Source organism: Rutidosis leptorrhynchoides, chromosome 1 (genome assembly GCF_046630445.1).
Source record: "Rutidosis leptorrhynchoides isolate AG116_Rl617_1_P2 chromosome 1, CSIRO_AGI_Rlap_v1, whole genome shotgun sequence".
In the NCBI taxonomy this organism is placed as follows: Eukaryota; Viridiplantae; Streptophyta; class Magnoliopsida; order Asterales; family Asteraceae; genus Rutidosis; species Rutidosis leptorrhynchoides.
The window spans coordinates 684,467,124-684,490,195 of record NC_092333.1 but is presented as its reverse complement, the minus strand read 5'-3'; the positions used below and the strand labels follow the sequence as shown (position 1 = coordinate 684,490,195).

General features: G+C 33.8%; 2 protein-coding genes across 2 annotated transcripts; both read left to right on the top strand.

Moving 5' to 3' along the window:
* Window positions 1-3,506: 3,506 nt before the first annotated feature.
* Window positions 3,507-7,250, top strand: LOC139886037 (lysine-specific histone demethylase 1 homolog 2). The gene is made up of 2 exons (XM_071869778.1): window positions 3,507-5,428; window positions 6,162-7,250. Exons 1-2 carry the CDS (start codon window positions 3,910-3,912, stop codon window positions 6,887-6,889), a joined length of 2,247 nt encoding a protein of 748 aa, XP_071725879.1. The 5' UTR covers window positions 3,507-3,909; the 3' UTR covers window positions 6,890-7,250.
* Window positions 7,251-11,364: 4,114 nt separating this feature from the next.
* On the top strand, window positions 11,365-21,112 carry LOC139886036 (uncharacterized). The gene is made up of 11 exons (XM_071869777.1): window positions 11,365-11,589; window positions 17,742-17,855; window positions 17,952-18,062; window positions 18,149-18,211; window positions 18,314-18,427; window positions 18,744-18,893; window positions 18,982-19,059; window positions 19,125-19,346; window positions 19,851-19,937; window positions 20,035-20,247; window positions 20,700-21,112. Exons 1-11 carry the CDS (start codon window positions 11,377-11,379, stop codon window positions 20,757-20,759), a joined length of 1,425 nt encoding a protein of 474 aa, XP_071725878.1. The 5' UTR covers window positions 11,365-11,376; the 3' UTR covers window positions 20,760-21,112.
* Window positions 21,113-23,072: the final 1,960 nt, after the last annotated feature.

Genomic DNA, 23,072 nt, shown 5'->3' with positions numbered 1-23,072 from the left:
CATTCATATAATATTCATTAAATACTATATAGTGCAAATAAGAATATCTAAAGTTAAAATTTTAAAAGAATGACTTTGAAATATAAAACGAAACAATGATTTTTGGACGAAAGAGTACTAAAATAGTTGTTCTTTCTGCTAATCGTACTACTTATCTCTATGAATACGTAACATGTGTCATTCAATTAAGCTCTCACCTCCCATTAAATATGATTTGGTAATCTAATCATGTGTTAATTATTAATTGATTGAGATTGAGATGATAAGTTGCATAATTACTTAGGAGGATAAACATTTATCAAAATAATAAACCTAGACCACTCATTGTGATATTGAATTTTGTTGTTGTAATAAAACTAGACCAATTTAATTAAAGAAATTTTTTACGATAATCTCAAAAGATGTCATTAGAAAATTTTAAACACCGTCACTTCAAATTAAATAACTAGTCACTATACATAGTTTTTTATACATTTTAATAAACGACATATCTCAACATTTAAAACTATCAAAACTTGTGTGGCTAAAACTGTAGTATATTAGTACATATGTAGTTTTTTATACATTTTAATAAATGACATATCTCAACATTTAAAACTATCAAAATTTGTGTGGCTAATAGTATATATGTAAATTATGAACTATAAATGTTGCCATTGAAAAAATTCAGTTTGAAAGCATACTTATTTATAAGGTGATGAACTGATGATGCATCCACTCATATTTTTGATACACATATTATTATTATGCATCAGGTATTTATATCGTATAAATAGTCAATAGATGATAAATGATGAATTTATTAAAAACATGATTGAATATATAATTATCCATCTTTATATATTATACCTCTTATCTAAAACACAATATAAATAGTAGAGTTCATTTTTTACATATTAACACAATAATTTTTACTTTTTACACAGTAACACAAACTCTTTACTTTTTCAAATTAACACGAAATTTTTCACGTTTAACAAATTAACACAAAACTTTTCACACTTTTTAAAAATTAACACAAAACTTTTCACACTTTTTACAAATTAACCAAACAGGTTTCACTTACTATAAATCAACACACAACTTTTCACTTTTTAATAACTACTTAAAATTGGAGTATTATTTTATATATTATACCTCTTATCTAAACCACAAACATATAAATAGTGTGGTTTTCATTTGCTACATAATAACACATTAATTTTTACTTTTTACATAGTAACACAAACTTTTTACTTTTTACAAATTAACACGAAACTTTTCACTTCTTATAAATTAACACGAAACTTTTCACTTTTTAAAAATAAGCACAAAACTTTTCTCACATTTTACAAATTAGCCAAAAAAATTTCACTTACAACAGATCAACCACATAAATTTTCACTTCTTAATAATTACTACTTATTATTATGATTGTTATTATTATTATTATTAGTATTATTATTATTATTATTATTATTATTATTATTATTATTATTATTATTATTATTATTATTATTATTATTATTATTATTATTTTCAATTATTACAAATTAACTACGTAGCTTTTCACTTTATTATTATTAATCATATTTTCAGTTATTATTAGTTAAGCACATACCTTTTTACGTTTTAAAACTATTGTTTATTATTATTATTATCATTATTATTATTTTTTATATTTCATTAAAACGGTTTGTACCAACTGTGAATATATGTCTCACTTTTAGGGATGCTTCCCGCGAACAACGAGCACCAGTTCTATATACTCGCGACCAGTCTGTCGAGTTTTTTATTTTTTTTTTCTCGTTAAGACTCGTTACCTGCCCGCGGGTAAAAAAAATTCGCATGTGCTTGTGACCCGCGGATACTCGTGACCTACCGAGTAAATCCTCGGGTAATAATAATAATATACAATTTCGTTAATTTTTTTTAAAAGTTAAGAAATTTTATTAATTATAAAAAATATGTACAATTAACATGTGTAAAATGACGTGAAAGTCAAGTTTTTTTTACTTATATGTAATATTATATATTAATTATTATTGCATTACAAGTAAAATTCCTTTTAAATTGATAATTGTAGGTATAAACTCGCGAATAAATTAAATAAAGTTTTATGAATTAGCGGATCGAGTTTTACCCGCGACAGGTAGTATGTACCCGCGACCCGTTGACGAGTATAATTTTTTATTTGTACCCGTGCCCGCAGGTTATATTTTTTGATTGTACCCGCCCATCACAGATCGAGTACCTGCATGTCACGGATTTTTTCTAGCACGTTGCCATCCTTACTTACTTTATTGATGGGCACATGGTTCATTCTTCTCAAAATAAACATAAATTAAAAACAAAAATAGTTAAAAGTTACGTTCTCCCTTATTACAAATCAAAATTTTTTACTTATTACAAATCAACCATAATTATTATTGTTTAGTTTTCTAACTTATTATAAACTAATTACTTAACTTTTCACTTATTACAAATCAACTATAATAATTATTATTGTTGTTATTATTAATTATTAATATATTTGTTATTATTTTATTTTATTTCCTATTTTAAACTTTAGATTTTTTACCCATTTTAATTTATGTCATTTTATTCTATTTTTATATCATTTTTTTCCAATCGAATTTAGCAACACGCTCTCCCGCTGCAACTTCATATTGGTGTTATTTTATAGCTTGATGTTATATGGCTTCGAACTAGGGATGACAATGGCCACCCGATTCAATGGATATCCATTCGATCCAGCCGTTTCGCGATGAATATGGAAGAACCTAAATGGATATGGATACATATATAAATGAATCTAAATGAATACGGATATGGACATAGATGAAAAGTTTCATCCATGGATATATCCATTAAAATCCGAAATACATATACAAATACATAAATGTAGATATATGCATGCACATTTCCTATTAAAAATACATTTACCGTTAAATTTACATTTTAGTTTTTATCTTTATAATGAAATAAAATGATATGATATATTACCATAAAAAGCGTATATATAACAAAATAACCAATCAAATTACATATTTAATTATTAATAATCTACGTTTATGTTTATTTTTTAACAGATATTACATATTCTTGTGGATAAATTTTAATTACATCATTTATATTTATTTTCACTATATTATATTTTTGTTTTCATCGCATATTAAGAAATATTATAACATTTATTAATATTCAATTGATATCCATTAACCCGCTTAATTTAGTGGATATGAATATGGATGGATGAATTAAAATTAAATGGGCATGGATATAAATATGAATGAAGAAAAATAAATGAATATGAATATGAATACGTTATCACCCGATCCATTGTCATTCCTGCTTGAAACTAGATGCAAACAAACTCTTATACGGACAGATTTTTTCTTCCCAAGATGGGTTACCCGTAAAATTTGACCCATATATTTTTAAGCCCAATTATCCAGGGATTTCCCTCCAAATCAAATCGACTAAATTCACGTTAGATTCAGTTTTTTCTAAAAAAGGAACCCTAATTTCCCCCCTTTAACCTTTCAAAAAGATAATACCACCGAATTCAACTTTTGGTAACAAAACGGTACGTCTTCTACATCCCTTAATATCTTCAAACCTCGTCTCAGTACTGGTTTTAGTTCCTTTTTGAATAGTATTTTAGGGCTCCGATATGACCATCTATTATGTTCAGATTGTTATAAAGCTGATAACAACGTAAGGTTAGTTTGTTATTGATGTTGTAAATATAATGTTTTCTGCATGCATAAACTCGATTCATTAGTGTTTATAAGCTAATTTTGGGATTGATTTGAGTTGCACTCATGCTGTTCGATGAAATGACTGAGAGAAGTAATTAGGGCATTTTGATTTTGATGTCGTTTGCTAGTTTTTAGAGTTGGAAATCTGGTTTTTTATAGGGGTAAAATGGAGACCCCGGTATCGAAAAGGTTGTTGAGAAAGAAATCTCTCTCGAGAAGCTACGATGAGAATTTGATGGATGATTATTTAGATAAGCAATTAGGTGCTTCTTCGAAGAAAAGGTTTAAAACTAAGAAGGATTTAGAGAAAGAAACAGAAAAGGAGGCTATGATAGCGCTTTCGTTAGGGTTTCCTATAGATGCACTTCTTGAAGAAGAAATTAAAGCTAAGGTAGTAAATGAATTAGATGGAAAGGAACAGAATGATTATATTGTGGTGAGGAATCATATACTTTCGAGATGGAGGGCTGATGTACAGGTATGGCTTTCGAAAGGACAGATAAGAGAAACTGTAAGTAACGAATACGGCCCATTACTGAATTCAGCTTATGATTTTCTTTTGCATAATGGGTATATCAATTTTGGGGTATCACCAGCGTTTAAAGCGCAGATCCCTGAGGAAGCAACTGAAGGGTCTGTGATAATTATCGGTGCGGGACTTGCTGGGTTAGCTGCTGCCCGCCAGCTGTTAGCTTTTGGTTTTAAGGTGGTTGTGTTGGAAGGTAGGAACAGACCCGGGGGAAGAGTTTATACACAAAAGATGGGTCAAAAGGGTAATTATGCTGCGGTGGATCTTGGTGGTAGTGTTATTACAGGCATCCATGCGAACCCTCTTGGGGTTTTGGCTAGACAGCTTTCTATTCCTCTTCATAAGGTGAGAGATGTTTGTCCGTTATATGACCCGGAAGGGAAACCCGTTTCTAGTGAGGTTGATTCTAAGGTAGAGTTTATTTTTAATAGACTTCTAGACAAAGTTACTGAATTTAGAAAAATTATGGGTGCATCCGCTGCTGATATTTCTTTAGGATCTGTTCTCGAGAGGCTTAGGCAGTTGTATTCTGTGGCTAAATGTCCGGAAGAAAAACAATTACTTGATTGGCATTATGCAAATTTGGAATATGCAAATGCAGGTTGCCTTTCACATCTTTCTGCTGCGTATTGGGATCAAGATGACCCGTATGAAATGGGCGGTGATCATTGCTTTCTTGCAGGAGGTAATTGGAGGTTAATTGATGCATTGTGTGACGGGGTTCCCATTTTCTATGGAAAAACCGTCCAAACAGTTCAATATGGTAACAATGGTGTTGAGGTGACTGCCGGGGATCAAACATATCAAGCCGATATGGTGTTATGCACAGTTCCTCTTGGTTGTTTAAAGAAAAAGACCATAAAATTCATACCCGAGTTACCTGAAAGAAAGCTTGAGGCAATTGACAAACTGGGATTTGGGTTGCTAAATAAGGTTGCTATGGTATTTCCCTGTGTATTTTGGGGGGAAGATCTTGATACATTTGGTTGCCTTAGCAAAAATAGCAATTCACGGGGAGAGTTTTTCTTGTTTTACGGTTATCATACTGTTTCTGGGGGTTCTGTACTCGTTGCATTGGTTGCTGGTGAGGCTGCTCGATCATTTGAGCTCACACCTCCGTCCACTTTACTTCACCGTGTTTTAAGCATCCTTAGAGGTACTTATTACTCCTCTATATAGAGGTTGTAAAATTGTTATGCTCGTATTAAAAATAAAAAAGGTTGGCAAAAATTTTTTTATTTTTTTTTTGCTCAAAACTGAATAATCTTGCACAAAATTGTAAAAATTAGCAAATCATTTTAACAACCATAAAGACAATGTATTAATTGTATTTTGTATAAAAATATGAATGGAAACCCTTGAGTTAGCTAAACCACTCAAAATTATGTTTTGGGACTTTGGGTTGAAAGGGAATTTTTTGATAAGTGCCGGTTAAGACTGGATGGGTTGGGCTGACCCACTTATGCCTTGTTTGTTTTGAGATTTTACTATGTTTATTTATAAATATTATGTGTTGCTGTGATGTAAAACAATATTATTATTTTTTTCCCCCCGAAAAGCAATGAAATGTTATATGAACGCCAAACCTGATAAATGCAAGCCTCGTGAAGAAACTGGTTAAGCTTAATTGTAAGATCAAAGTTGATATTATTACTATAAATAGTTAATCTTTCAATAAGATCATTTAATAGGTAGTTGCATTAATATACTCCGGGACACCTTCAACTTGCTCAACCTGTTCATTTATCAAATTTAATAGCTGAGCCATTTGGGATAACACAAACTGATTTGACCCATCTATGAATAAATGAGTTGTTATTGCCCCTTTCGGGCCACCCTTAGAGCTCTCACTTAGTTTTTATTCCACCTTATCTTTTTATTTTCTGCAGGAATATATGGTCCAAAGGGTATTGATGTACCTGATCCCATCCAATCAATTTGTACGAAATGGGGAAATGATCCCCTTTCTTATGGTTCATACTCTCATGTAAGGGTCCACTCTTCTGGTAGTGATTATGATATACTTGCAGAAAATGTGGAAAACCGGCTTTTCTTTGCTGGTGAAGCCACAACCCGCCAACACCCCGCCACCATGCATGGTGCTTATCTAAGCGGTTTGAGAGAAGCTTCATGCATCTATAGAGTCGCTAAAGCTACTAAACAAACTCATTCTAAGAAGAGCATGCGGAAAATTGTTGGAGTAAGTGACACACTTGCAAATCTGTTCAAGTATCCAGATTTAGCTTTCGGGAACTTCAGTTTTGTATTTGACCCATCAAATGAAAACCCTAAGTCAACGGGCCTTATGATGGTCACCATTGATAGTTCGAGTAGTGAGTTGGATAATGATAATAGAAGGGTCAACAATGGTCAACATTCGGATGAGCAATCTGTGAAGCTTTATATGATTGTAACACGTGCGCAGGCACAGGATTTGCAATCGCAGATTGGAGTCGGTGAAAGTGGATTGAAATATTTGTTTAAAAATTATGGGTTGAAGCTTATGGGATTAGATAGTTTTGGTCTGTTAGCTAATACCTTAATTTCTCAAATTGCTAGTCGAAGAGGGAGGGTCAGAAATAGGAGGGTTCCTGCAAACCGAGTTACGTACACGTGATGATGCGCTATGGCTTTCAAAGCTCTCGACTTCACACATGTTGTAAACATGCATACTTTTTGGACATGAAGGAATCATGTCAATTAAGGTAGTTCATGTCCATCAGTTCAGTTTAGCATCTCTTTCATTTTTCGGCAACATGAACTGTAAATGACTTGTAAAACTACATTTTTTGCATTCTGTGTAATCATGTAGGTGAGAAAAGATGACACCAAAATCGAATGTAATGATGTAACGGCTAACGGTCTGTTAGTGTACCCACCGTTGTTTTGGAGTGGTTAAGCCTATCTCTTGAACATATTTGTTAGATCTGTGTTGTTGGAAAGTATGTGATTGTTCTTAAATGTTCATAACTCATAACCGGCAATGTTTCCTTTCACTTTGAATGTCTTCCGATTCCTTCATTTACTTTTGATAGATTGATTCCTGTTTTATATAAAGTTTGCTTGATTTTTCGAGAAAAAGACAAACCCTTACGGGTTTGAAGGTTTTGGTAGCTAGATAATGATCGACGTTACTTGCTTTGTACTAGAACAGTGTTATCACTTATCAGGAGTGTCATTTTGTTGGATTTGATAGTGCAATATTATTATATTCTAAGTTTCTAACAACAGTAACAATCAGTACACATTTTCTGTCCAAACTGTTGTTTCTTTTTTGACATTTTTTGACTAATTACCAAAGAAAATATATAATAGTTATAATCCTAATTTAAATACTACAGTAGTAAAAAACTCATAACTTGCTTTTTTACATTAACATATAATAGTAGTAGTAACTCATTTCTTTAATCACTTAGCCACATCAGCGCCACATCAGCACAAACACTTTAACATTTCTTTCATATTCCTTTCACTAAACCCTCACTATCTTACACTCCATTTCAAACTTTAACTCGTTAAAATTTATTAAATAGATACCTTCACTGACTAAGTGTTTCACAAGGTGCTCACTATCATGGTGAGTGAGTGGCGGTTGTTAACAATCCCTTTCAAATTACCATAGCATGTGGCCTTATAGAACTTTTCAATCAGTCACACAAACTGACCTCTCATACATGCTCAGACAAATTTAAACTCATCCAGACACACTATAATAAGACGGACTCAAGCTCATCCTCATATTGATAGACTCACACGTAGACTCCGGCTCATTTTAAATGCCGAATAATTTAAAATTTAAAAGATATAAAGTTTGGATTGAATTCAATCATAAATGATAATAATCTATTTGATACTTATTTTGAATAAATACTTAGAGCGGTCCCAATGGTGCGTCCAGGTGAGCCGTCCAGCTCCGCCCAGCCTGAGCGCCGATGGCACGAGCTCGCCCAGGCCCCCGCCCAAGGGCTTGCCCAACTCCTCCGTCCCCCGCTTCGTCCGTTCATAGCATATTTGTGGACGGAACATGACCTTTTTTTTTTCTTTTTCTTTTTTTCTTTATGAAATGGAGGATAATCACAAAATAAATGGATGATGAAATTGTAATAAGATGGAGGATGAAGCTTTAATAAAATGGAGGATGAGGGTGTTAAAGAAGAAGTGAAGAAGATGAAAATAAGATGGTGATATTTTATTTTTTTATTTTAATTGTGGTCCCATAAAATTTGTGATCAGTATATGATTCACGTTGTGCTCAGTAGTTTTTTAATTGTGGTCAGTATGGGAGCATTAGTTATATTATTTTATATTTTTATATTTAAGTTTAAAGAAATTATATTTGATTATGATATATAAATAACAAATAAAAACTATATTTGATAATATAAAAAATTAAAAAAGAAAATAAAAATATGGAAGGAGGAGTGTCATTGTTGAGAGTGTTTAGTTCTGAGTTTAGTCCCGGAAAGGAAGTGAGATGGAAGTGCTAATGTGGCGCTGAATGATTGGTTAGTCATGAAGGAAATGTTGTCATGGTTGGGAGCAGTGTTGTAAAAAAACCCGATTACTCGCCGATTAATCCCCGATTAATCATTTTTAGGAGCAATCCGTTTCGATTTTCAAAAATTCGTTTAATTAAACGGTCAACGTCAATCGATAGATCAAAATCAAATTTGGTAATCAAAGTCAGTCAAAGTCAAAATTGGTTAGCATTTTAACATGAATTTAAACTAGAATTTTATAGTTTTGAAGCAAAATTAACAATTTTAGACAATTATGTTAAAAATTATCTTAATATTTATAGTTTTTTTTTCCCCCTATAGTTACACATATAATTTCTAAAATTTAACATTTAAATGTATACAGTATCCAAAGTCCCGACCGATTAATCCCCGAATAGCGAATTTTGCAACCTTGGTTGGGAGCACTGTTAGAGTGCTCCCAATGGTGACAACATGTCTTCCAGGACTAACCAACCATTCAGCGCCACATCAGCACCTCCATCTCACTTCCTTCCCAGGACTAAACACTCCTAACAAAGACACTCCTCCTTCCATTTTTTTTATTTTCTTTTTGAATTATTTTATATTATCAAAAAATTACAATTATTTAAATAAAACTAAACTTTTATTAAAAATTAAAAAACATTACAATAATTAAAAATAAAATTACATTAAAACATTAATTAAAAGACCTATTCTTCATCGTCGTCTTCTTGATTTTCTTTTTGATCTTCTTCATCCTCGTCATCGGGAATGTGTGAAGGTCCGACGTCATCTTGGTTGTTTGGATTTCTTGTGGGATCATGTCGTATGCGATAATTTGGTGGAAGATTATGTATGTGTTCTACAAGCATATGTTTTAGTAGTTGATGAATGCCCCATCTCTTATTTCCGTGTCCACTCGCATATGCGCTTCAACCCTTTCTTGGAATGATCTCGGTGCTCGTCGAACCGGATAATAATTCTCCTCGAGTCCACAAAATGCACGGCCGTTGTCCTCGGTTATCATATTATTTAATATCACACATGATAACAAAATCCTTCTAATTTTGCGGATATAATACGGTCGTGCCGGACGTTGAACAATTTGCCATCGGCCTTGTAGTATTCCAAATGCTCGCTCAATATCTTTTCTTGCCGATTCTTGATACCTTTTGAATTTTTTTGGTTCCGGGTCTATCGGATTTTTGAACGACTTAACTATTGTAGACCATTCCGGGTAAATTCCATCCGCCAAATAAGAACTCTTAGCAAACGTACATCCATTAACCGTATACGTACATGGTGGTGCTTCACCGGCTAATAACTCACTAAACAAATCAGATTGATTTAGTACGTTGATATCATTGTTTGATCCGGCAGTTCCAAAAAACGAGTGCCAAAACCATCCATCGTACGATGCTACCGCTTCAAGCATAATTGACTGGTAACCATGGTCACCTCGTGTATAATGACCCTTCCAACGTGCCGGACAATTTCTCTATCTCCAATGCATACAATCAATACTTCCCATCCCCGGAAAACCATGTATTTGAGCATGTTTAGTGGTCAAACGTTGCACATCTTGTGCAGTTGATCTTCTCAAATATTCGGGACCGTACAAGTGGAAAATACATTTGCAAAAATTGTTTAAACAATCATATGAGGTTTGTTCACCTATATGCAAATACTCATAAAAAAACATCGGACGAAGCGGCATAAGCTAGTTGTCGTATGGCGGATGTTACTTTTTGAACAATATTAAAACCAAGTAATCCGGTAGCATCACGTTTTTGAATAAAATAAGTAAAATATTTAGGAACCGGAGTTTGAGAAAAGTTCAATATACCTTGACATATACGAAGAAATAGAGGTTTGCTCATTCGAAAACGATTACGAAAATAATCGTCCGGAAATGTGGGAGTGTCGGAGAAATAATCATTCCATAAAGCCAATGCACGACCCTAACGATCTCTATGTAAATATCTTCTAGGTGCCCGTGGTATTTGTTCTACTTCTTCGTTATCACTTAATTCATCTAGCGCGTCAATTACTTCGAGTGCTCGATTCGTAGTCGTATTTGTGATCGGTAATACCATATTTACGCCGGGATCGGGATTGGAACTCATATTGTTTATTTGAGTATAAAAATGATGAAATGGGTAGAAAATATGAAATGAGAGTGTATGTTTGTGTATGTAAAAATAATAAGGTTTGGTGTGTATATATAGTGTAAAAGAGAAAGAAAAAAAAATGAAATGTAGCCGTTACTAGCCGTTGCCCATTAAATTCAATTTTTTTTTTTATTTTTTTCTTTTTGTTTTTTCAACGGCAACTTCCGTCCACAAATGTGCTGAAAAAAGACCAAAACGAGGACGAACTGGCTGGGCGATGGGCTGGGCGCGACCTGCGCGGCCTCCGTGCCATCGGCGCCCAGGCAGGGCGGCTGTGGGCGGGTTGTCTGGGCGGACCATTGGGACTACTCTTAGAATGATGTAAAATAATTGATTACGTTAAGTGCGATATAAACATGGAAGAAGGGAGTAGTATTATTGGCATACGTGGAAGATAAAACGGAAAGGAAAAAAAAAAAAAAAAAAAAGCACAAAACCAATTGTAAAGAAATATGGCGGCGATGTTATCCTCCTACTTCCGAACACCCCCGATAAGCTTCAACTCAAAATTCAGACTGTTTATTAACAATAATAACAATAATAATAATAATAATTCATCAAACGGAACAACAACAACTGCTGTTTCATTACAGTCAACCTCTCAGATCTCCCTATCAATTAATTACCATCGTCAACAACATTTTGCTCCTTTATTCGTTCCAGAGGTTCGTTCTTCTGATCTTCTCTATTTATATTTTGCTAATTTAATATTTGTAATCCTAAAGTGGCTTTAAATTTCAGTTATATATATTACTGCAGTATGAAATATTGTTACAACAGTTTAATATTCATGGCTGACTGTAATTTTTACATATGTATTTTAGTTATTCAACTAGTGAAATGACCCGTTGAATCACGGGTTTGTTTTTTTAAATGAAACAGTTTAATACAATATGTTTTAGGTACTAAGTGAATGTAAATGTAAATGTAAATGCTAAAGACATTTAGTTTAATAACCCGTGGAACTACGGATTTAAACTAAGAAATTTGTCGTTGTTTTACAAACATATTGAGACATGTATTTTCGCATATATATGTAATGCAATTAATTCCGTAAAAAGAATCCATATTTTAATATTAATAATATAATAATAATTATAATTATGATAATAAAAATAAATAATAATAATAAACTCTACTTAAAACTTGAGTATTTATATTTTGAATAATAATTAATAATTATTAGTAATAACAAATGTCTCTTGAATTTTTTTTTAAAATCAAAATACAATTATTATATAATGGTTGTACAATATGTTTCAAAATTTGTACATGTATTCATTAAGTGTTTTGTAGAAGATTGTATAATTAACATGTTAATATTTTTATTAAAAAATATATATTATATTAATGACATCATCATGAGGGGCTAACATTTTTTCTTTTTATTTTTGAATTTCTTTTAGGATTGGATATGTTCAAAATAAGAATTGTAATTGTATTTGCTTTGAATATGAATATTTTGACTGAATTCAGTTGTATTTACATTTGGAAGATAAATGCTATCTTATACAGAAAATAGCCAAACGGCTCTATGCCTAAATCATTAAGAAAATAAAGTATGTTCTCCTTTTTGTAAAAGGTTGCTTTTGTAATAATGGGAAATGATGAGCTTGATCCCAACATTCTATTTTATTTCTAACACTCCCCCGCAAGTTGAATAGTGGGGTTTCCGATGTTCAACTTGGAGAGTATTTCTTTGAAGAGTCTTCCGTTGACTGACTTGGTTAAGATATCTGCTAGTTGGTCTTCTGATCGGACGTGAGGTAAAGATATGATTTCGGCTTCTAATTTTTCTTTAATGAAGTGTCTGTCAATTTCTATATGTTTGGTTCGATCGTGTTGAACTAAATTTTCTGAAATTGCAATTGCCGCTTCGTTGTCACACATGATCTTGATCGAAGTATTAGGAGGAAAACCAATTTTTGTCAAAAGTTTCTTGATCCATAAAGCCTCGGTTACACCTCGTGAAATTCCCCGAAATTCAGCTTCAGCACTAGACAGGGCGACAACCTTTTGTTTCTTGCTTCTCCAGGTAACCAAATTCCCTCCAACAAGGGCAAAGTATCCGGATGAGGATTTTCTATCTCCCTTTTCTCCTCTGTAACCCGCATCGGTGAATATTTGTGCTTTTAGATGATTGTTTTTCTCGAACAGGACTCCATCTTCTGCAGTGCCTTTTAGATATTTGATAATCCTCCATACTGCATCCATATGGTGTTGTTGGGGTTGATGCATGAATTGACTAACAACTCCAGCAGCATGTGATATATCTGGACGAGTGTGAGCTAGGTAGATAAGTTTTCCCACGATTCTTTGATATTGACTTCGATCCGCTGCTTTGGAATCATCTTCTATATATAACCTTAGGTTTGGAATCATAGGAGTATCCGCGGGTTTGCAGTCGACCATTCCTGTTTCTTCAAGAAGATCAAGTATATATTTCTTTTGACATATGAAAATCCCTCTTTTTGAATGTAAAACTTCGATTCCCAGAAAATATTTAAGACCTCCGAGATCTTTCATTTCAAATTCTTTAAAAAGGTTAGCTTTTAAGTTTGTAATTTCCTCTTGATCATTTCCTGTGATAATCATGTCGTCAACATAAATAATGAGACATGTGATAAGGTTTCCTCTTTTTAAAAAAAATAAAGTATGGTCGGAATTACTTTGTTTAAAATCGTAATTTTTCATAGCAAAACGCCCAAACCAAGCCCGAGGGGATTGTTTTAAACCATAAAGAGATTTTTTAAGATGACAAACTTCCCTTTCTTTGAATTCTGATGTGAAACCGGGAGGATCTTCCATATAGACTTCTTCTTTGAGTTCTCCATGTAGGAAGGCATTTTTAACATCAAATTGGTGAAGTGGCCAGTCTTTGTTTGCGGCAACGGAGAAAAGGATTCTAATAGTATCAATTTTTGCAACTGGTGAGAAAGTTTCTGAGTAATCAACGCCATAAGTTTGAGTGTACCCTTTGACAACAAGCCGCGCTTTATATCTTTTGACAGATCCATCGGCTTTGTGTTTGATTGTGAATACCCATCGACATCCTACCGGTTTCTTTGATTCTGGAAGGACACATTTTTCCCAAGTATTATTTACCTTGAGAGCCTCCATTTCATCTTCCATTGCTTTCCTCCAGTATGTTGATTTTAGAGCTTGTTCAACCGTTGTTGGGATTTCTTCAGAGTATAATGCGGAAGTGAACTTTGTTGCTTCTTTTGATAGATTTCCTCTAGCAATATTTGCCATTGGATATCTTGATTTTGAGACTGTTCTCTCAGGAGAGTATCTCCTGGGAGGAATCCCTCGGTTGATTCTTGGAGGAAGAACATATCGTTCCCGTTCTTGTTGTTGTGTTTCATTTTCAGGATATACTTGATCGCTATTTTCCTGTAAAATCTCCTCTAAATTTTCATGATTAGTTATATCAGGAGATTCGGTGTTTACCTCTGTATGGTCGGGAAGATCATTAACCGTAGTACTGACTGGAGGAGGACTTTGTGGAGTGGTATGATGAGTCACTTCTTCAGATGATGGAATATCTAGCCAACTCACAGCGTCACCAGAGTCTGTCTCCCCCTGACTTGTGTGTTGGGTATAGAAGTATTCAGTTTCCAAAAAATCACAATTCATTGTAGTGTACATGTGTTTCCTGTTTGGACTATAGCATCTATACCCCTTTTGATTTACCCCGTATCCCACAAATACACATTTTTCAGCACACGCATCTAATTTGGTTCGTTCTATTTTTGGAATGTGTACAAAAACCGTGCACCCAAATATTCGAGGTCTTAGGGTGAGATTAGATGGAGGTTTATAAAATTTAGTTAAGGCTTCAAGAGGGTTCTTAAGTTCTAAAGCTCTAGTTGGGAGTCTATTTACAAGATAAGTTGCGGTGGCAAGAGTTTCAGGCCAAAAAGACCTTGGAACATTAGATTCAATCATTAAAGCACGGGTTATTTCTAATAAAATACGATTTTTCCTTTCAGCCACCCCGTTTTGTTGAGGTGTGTGTGGACACGTGGTTTGATGAATAATACCCCTTTCTTCACAAAAAAGTTTCATTTGACTGTTGACAAATTCACCACCATTATCGGATCTTAAAACTTGTATTTTACTTTGGAATTGTGTTTGAATCATGTTGAAAAAAGTAGTAAATTTATCAAATACTTCGGATTTGTTAGTTAAAAAATATGTCCAAGTCATACGAGTACAATCATCAATAAATAAAAGAAAATATCGAAAATTGTGCCCCCCATTAACCCTTACGGGTCCCCATACATCGGAGTGAACTAAAGCAAAGGGACGTTCGGTCTTTGTATTACTAGTTTTAAACGAGTTTTGATGGCTTTTGGCCAAAATACAAGTTTCACACTCAATACTATTATTTGAAGAAAATAAATTAGGAAATAAAATGCGCAAATATCCAGCAGACGGATGACCAAGACGTCTATGCCACAACCATGCTTGTCTATCGGGAGTCCCGTGAGCTAGCATGATCCTACCATCTTTAGTGACCTCATCCACATAGTACAGACCATCCTGTTCAGTACCACGCCCAATTATCTCCCCCGTTCTGATGTCCTGTAAGATACAGAATGTAGGGTGTAATAAGACGGTACAATTAAGTTCTTTTGTCACGTGACTAACAGAAAGTAATTTATGGGAAAGATCGGGAACATAAAGACAGTTTTTTAAATTTAAATTTGGTGAAATTTCAATTGTTCCCCCGCCCTTGACTTGTATAATACTGCCATTAGCGGTTTTAATTTTGGTTTTGTTTGGTTTTGTATTTATAATAATATCATTTTTATTAAAAGTCATAGTATCGGTGGCACCACAATCAATAATCCACTCATTACTTTTGGTTTTATTTGAAACAATATTAGTTGACGAAACATTATTTTTACTTTAAAATCTTTAGTTTTATTTAAAAATTGTTTTGTTTTAAAAAAGTTTTGTTTAAAAACGTTTTATTAACAAAAGTTTTGTTATTTTTATAAGAAATATTATTTGGGTCCACATATTTATTATTTGAGGCATTATTTCCGGTGGTGGGTGTCGACTTTGAACCAGATTCATCATCTGTCCCATTATCTCTTTTTAACCTACCCACTTTATTTATGTTGGTGAGTATGAAATTTGGGGATTTAAACCCTAATCCCAACCCCTTGTTACCTTCACCAGATGATGATGATGGTGGATCGGCAGCAAGTAAACCAAAACCACCTTGAGAGGTGGTGCCGGTTTCGTTATCTCCTTGTTTGCCTCTGGTTGTAGCCGTCGTTACCATCGAAGCTTTTCCCTTTTTATGTCCATCAGGCCACCAATCGGGATATCCAACGATTCTGAAGCATTGATCTTTGGTATGTCGTTTCATACCACACTCTATACATTTAAGGTTGTCTTTATCCCGGGATGATGACGTGGAGTCTGACCGGCGCTGTTGATTTCTTGATAGCAACCCATGGCCGTCGAAATCCTTGGATTTTGATGCCGGTGCTACCAGGCCAGTGGCTATGCCAGATTGGATAAGGGCATCCGTTTTATTGTTAAATATAAATTGGTGTGCATTTTCTTTTCGAATGGCAGCGTAAGCTCCTTCGACAGTGGGTAATGGATCGGTTCTTAATAGCTCACGTTTGATATTGTCATGTTTATGATCTAAAGAATTTAAAAACTGGAAAAGTTTTTGTTCTGACCTGATGTTATTATACTTGACAATATCATTCGGATGTTCCATTGGATTTGGATCTCTTATGTCGATTTCACCCCAGATTCCTTGCAATTTCAACCACAGTTCTTCAGTTGATTTACCATCTTGCCTGATATTGTTGGCTTTGACATGTAAATCAAAGGTTTGCAGCTTGTCTTTTCCAGAACTGTAGGTTGTTATTAGAGCATTCCATAGTGTTTTTGCTGTTGGAAACTGAGTAAGATTGCTTGCAATCTGTGGCTCTATGTTTTGAATGATCCAGGAAAAGACCACCAAGTCTTCCTGGTTCCACTTCTGGTTGTTGCTTGTTGGTTGATCTTCTGTTAAGTGATTGAGGAGGGCCTCGGATTTACCTCCGATGGCAACCTTGATCATACGAGACCAAAGTGAATAATTTGAGTTGTTAAGGGTAACACTGATTTTTAAAGAATCAGGATGCCTTTGTGATTGATTTTCATTGTTGGTTTGAAGAATTCTAGCCAATTGACTAGTTAATTCTGTGATAAGTTGGGTGTTTTGAGTTTGGATGTCATCGTTTTCAGACATGATAACTACTCAAAACAGAAAAAGAGAAGGCAAATGATTGAGTTGCAGTGATTTGAATGATCCTAGATCATCAACACTTGCTCTGATACCATGTTCAAAATAAGAATTGTAATTGTATTTGCTTTGAATATGAATATTTTGACTGAATTCAGTTGTATTTACATTTGGAAGATAAATGCTATCTTATACAGAAAATAGCCAAACGGCTCTATGCCTAAATCATTAAGAAAATAAAGTATGTTCTCCTTTTTGTAAAAGGTTGCTTTTGTAATAATGGGAAATGATGAGCTTGATCCCAACATTCTATTTTATTTCTAACAGGATAATCCTTATTTATGACATCATCATTATAGAGATTTAGTAGATACTATAGATATCATATGTATTTATTGGTAATACTGTTAAGATATGTGTAAAATGTAGTAAACTGTTTAGACCTACATACATGTATCAAAATATGTAAATATATTACACAATTTCATACATTATTTATTGTCAACTGACTCAACTACATATATGCTGTAAATTTGGGGTTGTTTTTCAACTCAGGTTGAAAGTGCAGTTGATACATTGTATCCAGAATTCAGGGCAGTTGATAATCTTGTGGCGCGTAATACATCTAGAGTTCTCAAAGCGTTTCAGACTGCGCGGGTCGGATCTCATGTATGACTTAATCATCTTCAAACTGATTCTTTTTGCCCTATTATGACTATATTGCAACGAGGTTCTCAACATATATTTGTTTTTTTACTGATTTAGCACTTTGGTGGTTGCACTGGCTATGGCCATGAAGAAGCAGGAGGACGTGAAGCACTTGACCAAGTTTTTGCAGAAATTTTTGGTGCTGAATCTGCAATCGTTCGGTCACAGGTTCACCAATTCCATTGATAATAAGTCATGTCTTCTTTCTACCATTGTTTGTACATGCTCAGTTGACTTAATATGTTTAAATTCAGTTTTTTTCAGGAACTCATGCTATTACATGTGCGCTTTTCGCTTTCTTGAGGCCAGGTGATGAGGTAACGCTTCATTGTCTTACTTTAAGTCGTCATACGGGTATATCTATTTTGTGCATTTTCTCGTTACGAGTTGTGTATTGTAATGATTGATTCGATTTTCAGCTATTGGCAGTTGCTGGTGCTCCTTATGATACTCTTGAAGAAGTTATAGGAATAAGAGATGGCAATGGATTAGGTTCTCTCAAAGATTTTGGAATTAAGTATCGAGAAGTTGCAGTAAGTTGTTCTTTAGCTCGATATCGGTGTGTTTACTTATGAACGGGTCTATTCTTTCTATTCTATCTCTAATTGGTCAAACTAATTAAAGAAAGTTAAGCATTCTTAAAAACATTCCAAATGGCTAACTAATCACTTGTAAGGAAAACAATATTGTATCTGGGCAAATGTGTATCAGGTCAATGCAACCCAACCCGTTTTGACTGGTATAAAGAAACTATAAACTATGACCCAAACATGTCTTCAGCCTTTATCTACCAATTATCTACTTTTAATCGCCAATTTAACTGCAGATTTCATACATTCCTTGTTTCAGCTTGCAGATGATGGGGGGCTTGATTGGGATGCTCTTGAAGTTGCTTTAAAACCTCAAACGAAATGTGCTCTTATTCAAAGGTCATGTGGCTATTCATGGCGTAAAAGTTTAAGTGTAAACGAAATAGCAAGGGCAATACACATTATCAAGGTCTGTAATTTCTTCTTATACTCATCTTTTCATTATACTCTTTTCAATACACAAATTAATATTAATACACAAATTAATGTTAATGCAGGCGCAAAATCCAGATTGTATGGTTATGGTGGATAATTGTTACGGTGAATTCACAGAAGCCATTGAACCTCCGATGGTGGTACGTTAACTTTTATTTTGATTCTTTGAACCGAAAATCAGATATTTTTTATAACGGATAAACAGGGGGCAGATCTTATTGCAGGAAGTTTGATTAAAAATCCCGGTGGAACAATTGCACCATGCGGCGGTTACGTTGCAGGTAAAGAAAAATGGGTAAAGGCTGCAGCCGCTCGTCTCTCTGCCCCGGGACTCGGGGTTGATTGTGGCTCGACACCTGGTGACATCATGCGGACGTTTTTTCAAGGGTTGTACCTCTCACCTCAAATGGTTGGGGAAGCAATGAAGGTATTTATGCAAACTAAACACCCTCTTAGTCTTTTTAATTATTATTTTTTTTTCATTTTTTTTTATCTAAAAACTTTTGATAAGTGGAATAATTAAGTGCTGAATGGTTCAAAATTTGAATGATTCAAAGTATCTGATTGAATTTGGTTTTGAAAGACAATAACATGTTTGATTATCACATTGAATGAACTCTATGAATGATGTAAAGTCAATGTATTTAACCTTATAAATTAATATATAAAGAATATAATTGTTTGATAAGTGTTATGGATATAAATTAAAGTGGATATAAAAAAATTTAGGTGTTGAATGGTTAAAACAGTATTTTAACTCTGAATGGTTTAGCACACAATGTTGAACGATTCAACATCATTTTTCTTTCAGATGTCACAAACAAATGCACTGAACGTTGATCGGTTTGACATTAAGTGCTAAACCATTCAATTAAGAGGCAATCAAACACACCCTTATTCATTATCGGTTATGTTGTTTTTTGGTTACAAGGGTGGTTTATTGATTGCTGAAGTTATGTCTACAAAAGGTTACAAAGTGCAGCCGCTTCCTCGAGTGCCACGTCATGACATAGTACAGGTTTGTTATGTAGATCGTATCATTTGTGACATCCACAAAAAGGTGACTGGTGTATGTTTTTAAGGAGAATTTTAAGTAATTTGGTATGGATTTTCAGGCCGTACAACTTGGAAGCCGTGAAAAGTTACTTGCTTTCTGTGAAGCTGTTCAAAGAAGCTCGCCCGTAAGCTCTTATACTAAGCCGATTGCAGGATTAACGGCTGGGTATGCGTCGGAGGTGATATTTGCGGATGGGACGTTTATAGATGGCAGCACGAGTGAGCTCTCGTGTGATGGACCGTTAAGGGAGCCTTTCACTGTCTTCTGTCAGGTTCTCACTTCACTCGTCAAGTTATCCATTACTAAAGATATATAAATTGTAATTATAGGCGGCCTATCTTTATTTGAGCTAAAATAGGAAGGTGGGTAACAGGAAAAACGGCTTCAAATGAAAATGGCCTGAGGATACTTTAAAGGTGAATCATAATGGGTCGGTTTGGGTGGACCTGGAAAAAATCTTGTCCAAGAAAAAGTGATTTTGGAGGTTTTGTGCATAAAAAATACAGTTTGGGTGACTTTTGACACATCTCGCCTAGTCGCCTGTATCTTTTTAAGTTAAATATGATATAACCTGTATGACATATCAGATATGGAACATTACGTGAATCGATCCATTTTTAAGTAAATGGGTCGAAATTACAACATCTATTATGAAAACTATATCTTAAACAACCTAGCTTATACAGCTAAGGTAAAAGTTTCCAATGAAATTTTTGAATGTAGGGTGGCACTCATTGGACGCAGTGGGGACTAGTTCTGGGTGAGGTGTTAAATTCTTTGTAGAATTGATAATAAGGTCACGTAAACAATCATAATGGTTATACGTAAAGAGATGAAGCCCAAGAGTATCCAGAAATTTTATTAACAAGTTGCTTACTGTTACATAACCTTTGGTTGTTGAGTTTCTCGATTCGATTGACGTTAATATATAGGATAGAGATTGGGCTGATGAGCCTTTTTAAGGCATGTGTGAGCTTGTTTGTAAAACACGAATGTTCATATATTAGTTTTGTTATTGAGAATCAGATTTATTTGAATATTTGGATGGTTTGCATATACAGCAGACTAGCAGTGGAACATACTCTCTTAATCCTATTCTTGCAGATGGGGACATCATCTTTGATTGTATTTGCATAATTTAGGTAATGTTAACTTTAAAACAAAATTATTTACATTTTCAACACTTAATTTTTTTTTTTTTTTAGATACATGTGAATGACCCCTTATTACACCAATATCTTGAATGACCCCTTATTACACCAATACTGTCGCATTTCCCCTTTTCCAGATCATGCTTCCAAGACTTGTATTAAATTTGGGTTAGAGCAAAGCAATCTATGTAAAAGGGTGTGGAGTATGATCTGATATGTTGGGTTTATAATGAAATGTGTAGTGTTTGGATTCTGATTTCCGTACTAGAAGTTTTAGAAGTTTTAGATTCAAACATCACTAGCAGCATATTGTGGGTGGCCAGTGAATAAGGTCATAAATGATTACGGGATAACCCGGTAAAGTCGTGTAAGTCGTGTATATTTGAATCAAAATAGTCTCCTTTTCGTGCTAGCCCGAAAGAAAAATCTTTTTTCACGCTTTAAAATGTCGATCATTCTATTGTTTATTGTCATGGGCGGAACTCGTAAGGGATAAAGGAGGGCTATGGCCATCTTAAGAACTTGGGTAAGTACTTGGATTTATAGTCTTCTGAGTTACGAACGTTTAGGTTTTTGAATCAACTAAATCGGAGTCTGTATGAAGAAGATATAACGCAAATGGCCGATGCTTGCAGAATTTGCAAGTGGTCACCGTTTTTATCATCTTTTTCATACGAACTTATATTTAGTTGATTCAAAATCTCAAACATTCGCAACTCAAAGAGCTACAATTTTCACTTTTACCCGTCAGTGTAATTTTGAAGGTTTACTATCGGTCAAGAATGACATTTAGAATTTCACTGATTTTAGCCCTTTCAATACAAATTTTCAAGTTCCGCCACTAACTATTATACTTGAATACCTAGGGCTACAAGCTAATCAAATGCTTTGTAAATTTAAAATTGTAAGATTAGGTTTGTTGGGTTGAAACTTTATATTTATAAAAAAAACTAACAAATACTGGTTGTTGGTATAAGTCCACATTCTAGCCTAAACGCGAATGAATCCAAATCAAATTTAGTTGTCAAGTTGAGTCGACCAAAATAGAATCCTAAACTAATTCTGGTTTTATAAAAAAAATAAACTTATTTGTTAGAGCTCTGGAAGTCGACAACAATTGCCACCGTTAAACCATTTATCGCCGGGGACGTCGACCTAATACGATGTTAATGTAACAACTCAACCCAATATCTAACCGAATATATATATATATATATATATATATATATATATATATATATATATATATATATATATATATATATATATACTCCCTCCGTCCCAAATTAATTGTCCCCAGACAAAAAACACACAGTTTAAGAAATGTCATTATCACACTGTACTTTCTGTGTACTTTTTTCTAACTTTACAGTTTTACCCTCAATCAATTAATTAGAAAACCCTCTATCTTTTGTAATTTAATTAATTCATTAGGGACAATATTGTAAACTTTGTTAAATTTACTTTCCATTTTTGGAAGTGGACAATTAATTTGGGACAGCCCGAAAAGGAATACTGGACAATTAATCTGGGACGGAGGGAGTATATATATATATATATATATATATATATATATATATATATATATATATATATATATATATATATATAGGGTGAGGTTATGGTACAAATGATTTTATGCTACATAGAAATAGGAAGAAAGTTTGGCCGTCAGATCGAGTCCATCTAGAAATTAGATAACGAGATATTTTAGTGAATTCTGTTTAGAAATAATACACTCAGGGGTATAATAGTCTTCTAGTGTATTCTTCCATTTACATTTCACAATTTAAAAAGGTCGCATCTAATTAATTAGCCATTGTTATATTTAATAAGTAAATTCCATATAATTATTCCGGCATGAATCATCATCATCTAGATACATCATAATTTTGATACCTTTTAAAATTTGATACATGATTTAAAGTTTGATACAAATTAGATA

Excerpts from the sequence above, each read along its gene's own strand:
- LOC139886037 (XM_071869778.1), top strand. The coding sequence starts at position 3,910 with ATGGAGACCCCGGTATCGAAAAGGTTGTTGAGAAAGAAATCTCTCTCG. Across the intron at positions 5,429-6,161 it reads TGTTTTAAGCATCCTTAGAG|GAATATATGGTCCAAAGGGT; the intron begins GTACTTATTACT and ends TATTTTCTGCAG.
- LOC139886036 (XM_071869777.1), top strand. The coding sequence starts at position 11,377 with ATGGCGGCGATGTTATCCTCCTACTTCCGAACACCCCCGATAAGCTTC. Across the intron at positions 18,428-18,743 it reads TTAAGTATCGAGAAGTTGCA|CTTGCAGATGATGGGGGGCT; the intron begins GTAAGTTGTTCT and ends TCCTTGTTTCAG. Across the intron at positions 18,894-18,981 it reads GGGCAATACACATTATCAAG|GCGCAAAATCCAGATTGTAT; the intron begins GTCTGTAATTTC and ends ATGTTAATGCAG.